The 6,000-nt window shown below is 46.8% G+C and overlaps 1 protein-coding gene across 1 annotated transcript in view; it reads left to right on the top strand.

The window, feature by feature from the left end:
* LOC105307030 (keratin, type II cuticular Hb5-like) overlaps nt 1-2,135 on the top strand; it is a 15,276-nt gene extending 13,141 nt beyond the window's left edge. The window contains exons 8-9 of the mRNA XM_011382393.1: nt 1,234-1,265; nt 1,984-2,135. Coding sequence (XP_011380695.1) covers nt 1,234-1,265; nt 1,984-2,135 — 184 coding nt within the window. The remainder of the gene's footprint in view (nt 1-1,233; nt 1,266-1,983) is intronic.
* Nucleotides 2,136-6,000: the final 3,865 nt, after the last annotated feature.

The following is a 6,000-nucleotide window of genomic DNA, read 5'->3' as shown; positions in this document are numbered from 1 at the left end:
AACCATTAGTGTATTAATGACTCAACTATATAATGAATAATGCACTGTCCCCAACACATGAGATTTTAAAAGGTGGTTTAATGTATTGTGCTTTGCACATTGTGGCCATAGACCTTATAATAAACCTTCTCCTCTTGGTATTTAACATGTTTAATTGGATTACACAAGTAATGTTCTTTTTACAAAGTATAGGAAATGAGAATATAAAAGCAACCGTAATCACTCAGCTCGAAGGTAGCTGGTGCCAGTGTTAGGCTCAGCAGGCACCACGATGGGCCTTGGTTAGAATCATCTGGAAGAGGACAGTTCCAAGGCTGTGGCAAAGTCAGATTCATGTGGCAGGAAAGTGAGCTGGAAGCTATATCCTAATTTATAAGCTGTGGAGTGTCGGAGGGTTCTGAGTGAATGAGAATAGAGCTTTCCTGGAGGAAAAGGTTTGAAGCTGGGGTTAAAAAAAGGGGGAGACAAAGAAACAAAGTACAGGTAAGTGTGTGGGAGGAGGGAGCATCTATGAAAAGCCCACTGTAGAGATATAAATGTCTCATTATTAATGAGGTACTTATAATATTAATAGCAAACTCTTAATTGGATTTATTGTGTGCCAGGCTCTGTCTGTAGACACTTTACATGTAGAGCTTACGACAACCCTAGAAGGTGGGTATTATTATTTTTATTTCATGACTAGGAAAACTGAGGCACAAAAAGGTTAGACGACTTCTCAAGGTCATCCAGATAGAAGTGGCTCAGCCAGATTTGATTCCAGGTGGCTTGGATCCAGAGTCCTGGCTCTTAACCACCACACCTTCCATCCTTCCTCTGCATTTATCAAGTCAGATGGATATCTGGGGTAGCATTTAAAATTGTGGGATTAAAATGAATCACTTTAGATAATAGGCAAGCTTTTTCCTACCCAGAGGTGTCCAGTTAGGCAGTAGTTGCTCCTATCACCTATTCTTTGGCTTGGCTGGAATTTCCAGCCAAGCAAGGGACAAGAAGGATGACTCCTACTGCCTCCCTATTTCTACTATCAAGTTTTTATGGCCAAGAAGCAAATGAGGCATAAAGTGGCCTTTTGGGGAACTCAGGGAGCAATGCCAACACTGATGCTGTCTGCAGTAGGTGGGTGGCATGCCTCCAGCCCCTCATCTCCTCTCCCCTGCTTCAGGATGAATAGGCCTGTTGCAAGGGCAGGGGAACCTGGTTCTAATGCTCACTCTCTCTTCTCCCTTGCAGGCTGTGTGAAGGCGTGGGCTCAGTCAATATCTGTAAGTTGGGGGTGTGTGTGGGCATGGTTCTTTTGGATGTGAATAGTCTTAATATTGGTGACCGAATCTCTGTCCATGGGGCACTGAGTGAGGAAAGTAGTAGCTGTGGTCTCTGGGATCCAGACAAATGGATGGTCCAAAATATTTGGCCTTTACTTGGATCTCTCTAGAATATCCAGGAAGCCTAAGCTAATCAGTGTGGCAAGTTCTGACCCCCTAAATGGTTCTGCAAAAAAAAGCCCAAGTCTTTAATTGCACACAGAATATGTCTCAAGTGGTTTTAATAAGAAGAAGCACTTAATGTCTATTCTGATTATTTGGGGCCACTGCAGGCAACCCTTACGTTTTTATCTTTAATAACCTAATGTATACACAGTCCTTAGCCTAGGTGTCTATCTGTTCCCCTCGTCTTTCTAGCAATCCTAGAAAGATGAAAGAATCTAGATGATTCTTCCACTGTGATCCCTCAGATTTTGCTCAGAGATTGTATAAACACATCTCAACATTAGTCTGGTTCAAGTAGAGTTAGGTGTCCAATTTGCTAACCACACTGCTTTAAGAAGCAGACGGCAATGGGTTTAGATTTGCCTGCAGTTCAAAAGATTCACACTGCTGGTCCCTTCCAGTGTGAAGAGAGTTCATTATTGGTTCCAAAAAATTCTGGGTCACCCTATGTCCGGGACTGAAGAGAATTCTGACCTGGTGTCTCCATCCACAGGTGTGAGCCGTTCCCAGGGTGGCGTAGTCTGCGGTGACCTCGGTTCCACTATCTCTCGTGGCTCGGGGGGCATGGCCATCAGCAGTGGAGCCCTCTGCTCGCCCCCTGGAGCAGGAATCTGCTCCGGTGCAAGATCTGTGCGGTTTGCATAGTGGGAGGTGGGACTCTGGGTGGATGAGTTCTGGTAGGGGCCAGGGTGGGGAGTAGGAGGGGGAAAAAATCTTTTCTCTCTCAGGCCTAAATGTAAGTTTAGGAATTTCCCCTTACTGGGAACCCAGACTAACTCTCCAGTTTCCTTCTTATTGGAGTTATGATTTACTCTTTGAGTGCAAACCCTGGGTTTGTTATTATTGCCACCTCCATTGAGTCCTCTTTCCCTGTGGTCTAGGAAAGCTTTTTGATATAAACTGCTTAGTTTCTTCCCCAATTTGCTTCAGGCTAGCAGACAATTACTAAGTACTGACCAACTATGTGCCAGGCCCTCTGGGAAGGGAGCCAGGTAGAGAGATGGCAGTGTATAGGCGCATCTCTGTGCTTTGCCCTTGATGAGGGGCTGTGCGTATCTCCTCAGTGTTAAGGGGGCAGTGGGGAACATGGAGCTGGGGCTCTGGGAGGCCCCTCACTTCATCTGAGAGATCGTATGTTCCTAGAGCCTACTCCGACTATTCATATGTCAGTATAAAAAGACTGACTGAGGCTAATCGGCTAAGAATCTTATTGTCGGTGGTTTGGAACTTTATTGTATTTGGGTGATTCCTGTTATGGCTCCTTCCGTCTTTTGGTGCGAGTGATTAAATATCAATGACTAAAGTTTTTCTCCTAGTAACCAAGGAATGTCTGTCTCCTTCATTGTTTTTCCAGCCCGCACCCCCCCACACCCCCGCCACCCCATCCCTGATTGTTTAGTGCCTCTCCAGACCACAATCTACATCAGGATCCCAAGGTTGGGGTGTGGGGAGGTACCCAGGGATAAGCCCAGGAAGATTTAAATTTAAAAAGCTGATTCCCACAGGAACGAAATTTGAGAACCACTGGTTTACGTGGGCAGGAGGAATAAGAGAGTCTGATAATTCTGACTGTGGAGGTGACTTTCCCTCTGATACTCACAGGATCAGGTTCATCTCTTTGCATTTCTCTTCTGATTGCTGTGACATCAGAGCCAGTCTGGGCCACCCAGGCCAGGTGTGGCGGGGACAAAGGTGAAAGAGGAGAGAGAAGGAAGCTTGTATTCACAAGCAGCTGCTAAGCGTCTCACTCATCATGTATGTGTTCCATTCACTGTCACAGCAACAGTATTATTATCTTCATTTTACAGGTACGAAATTAAGGCCCAAAGAAGTTAAGAACTTTACTCAGGTCACATAGCTAGTCCAGGATCCAAACAAAGGTCTAGGCAATGCCAAAGTTCATTGACTTTCCACTGCCTTACCCAATTTTTCCTTCAGGTGAAACATCCTAGCTCATAGCATTGCTCCCGGATGAGGGGTTCTAACTGATCCTATCTTATTAGTCTGACACTCCAGAGATAAGGGATGGAAGTTGACATAAAGGAGCCTCCTGGAAGTGTTTAGAAACATCTTCCCACAGCTTTTGCTCTCCAAGAATCTTGGACAGATCTTCTAACGGGGTGGTTAATACAGGCCTCCTGTGTGGGAACCCAGAATTAAAACTCAGACCTCTGGTTCAAGGGCATTTTTCCCTGATGGCCTGGATGGGGCAATTGATTGGGGGAACTCTATCCCTGGTCTACTGCTGAAATGATAGTCCCCAAGAATTTCTGCCTGGGGAAGTCTGCTTAGAGTCCCCTCTGAGGCAAGGGTGTCCCCCTAGCTGAGATGAGATGAAGAAAGGGGTTTCTATTGAGCAACTTTCATTCACTTGTTTTACAGGAAGAATTCTACTTCCCCCATTTGATTTTATTTGGGATTTTAAAAAAAGATTAAAAAAAAAAAAAAAAAGACCTGAGTGGGTAGAAGATATTTTGCCACAAGAATATACATTTGATCTTAAGACATAGAAAAACTTTTGAGTAGTTCTCTCTGGCAATGCAGGTATTCTGATTCTCCAGAATATGTCCCCAGGGGGCACACTGGACCTCCAGGATCTTGAGCAGATTGATATTTTTCTTAGTATAGTGGTCCCCTAGTCTTTGCTTCCTAGACTAAGAGGGTCTGCATTCTGGGCACATCACAATCAGGATTTCACCAAGTTTGAGTGGGGTAAAATCAGGTTCAAGGGGCCACCAGGTCTTCTCTGAGGAGGGGAAGGAGTCTCACCAGGACCTGCTGCACACAAAACATGGAAACTTATTAAAAAGCTTATTACTATCTTTAAGCTTCTGGCTGTTTGACTTTTCAATGCATGGTGTCATATTGGGGGGTATCAGATTTGGCATTTTAGTCATGCTTGGTGCAATCAAGGTGTTTTCTCCAAGCACAGACTCAGTCCGGCAACCCAGAACCACAGGAGGTGGTGGGGCTGAAAAGGGTTCATCTCATAGGTCCCTAGGCTGATACCTTAAGCATGGAGGCTCCTTCTTGCACAGAGTCTCACTGAGACCTGGCAGAGCTGATGCTCAAAGTTTGATCTCCTGAGCTTTCAGCCTGAGATTTACCCTTTCCTGCAGATGAATAAGGTGCCCTAAATTGAATGTGGGCCTATTGTGATGATTATGTCCTCAAGGCCCAGAGAAGTGAGAGAAGGGAGAGGAAAAGGCAAGAAACTTGGTGTCACCAGCAAACCCCAAACAGCAGCAGCCTGAGCCCTCAGTAGAGGCTGCAGCCTCCAGTGCAGTTTCAACCCTTTGGGTCCGACGTGAAGATTCATCAGAATGCACAGGGCCTTAACTTTTCCACCCAGGGAAAGGCTGGGAGATGGCGCAGCCAAGGGAACTGGCAAGTGGACATCTGCCTGGAATAGTGACAGCCAATCTGTTCTAATGGAGAAATGGAGGTGAATCCAAGAGGGCTGATATCATTACTTCCTGCTCTACCAACTGCCTGAGTTCATCTAACCATCCCAGGCCTGAAACGTCCTGGAGCCCCATCCTGAGACTTAGTTGGGGGTCAGAGCCGGGAGGAGACACTTCCTGCCCTCTAGGAACTTCCGGTTTGATCCAAGCTTCAGATAAACCCGATGACATCGCTGACTCTGAGCAAGAAAGATAGAACCAGAGATTCTCAGGGTTCTGGACACTGTGGGGCAGGGGGAAGGGGATGTGTGCCTGAGGGAAAAAGGTAGGGGGGAGAGCACTGAGCAAAAGCAAATTGGAGGAGGGGTGTGGGTTGGCCTATGTATATATATGGGAAGGTCCTTGGCAGCTTCAGAGGGCAGACCTGTCTCCATTGGTGGAGCTCGCATCGAGGAAGATCAGCACTAGGTAGAGGGGTTGTACAGGGCTGAGGAGCATGAGGGGAAAGAAGAGACGGAAGAAGCCTGCGTTTGGCCTAAGGAATACACACATGGGCTGGGTTTGAACCTGGCAGGAGGGAGTGAGAGCGATGAGTTTGGGATGGGATTCTGGCTGCTGGGGGTATGTGGGGTAGGGTCAAGGAGAAAGAGGTCATGCGGGGAGCTGGAGCTGTGGTCCAGGCCTGAGTGGACTGAGTTGGAGCCAGGCTAGGGAAGTGGATAGGAAGAGGCGGAATTACTGGGGGATTGGGAAAACACTGCATAGGGGGGTGGGGCTGGAAAGAATTTGCATTGTTCACCAGTTGGAGATGGAGCAAGAGAGAGTCGAGTGTCAGAATTTGGAGGTGCACAATGTGTTCACAAGATCACATATCCTTGCATTGCAGCAACATTTATTGAAACACCAGTTGAGAACCCAGAAGGCAAGCCACCCACAAACAGTTGTAACAAGCGGGAGACCCAGGAAGTGGCCTAACCTTCTCCATCCTACCTGCTCTGTGTTGGACAGACCCCTCCTGCCCTGGCAGGGAGAGATCTGGAGCAACCATGGAGTTTTCTTTGAAATGTATAGAGTGCATTGAATAGCAAGACCTGTCCAAAGACAAA

Source organism: Pteropus vampyrus, unplaced genomic scaffold (assembly GCF_000151845.1).
Source record: "Pteropus vampyrus isolate Shadow unplaced genomic scaffold, Pvam_2.0 Scaffold471, whole genome shotgun sequence".
In the NCBI taxonomy this organism is placed as follows: Eukaryota; Metazoa; Chordata; class Mammalia; order Chiroptera; family Pteropodidae; genus Pteropus; species Pteropus vampyrus.
Note: the sequence above shows the minus strand (reverse complement) of the source record. Positions and strands in the feature narration are given on the sequence as shown.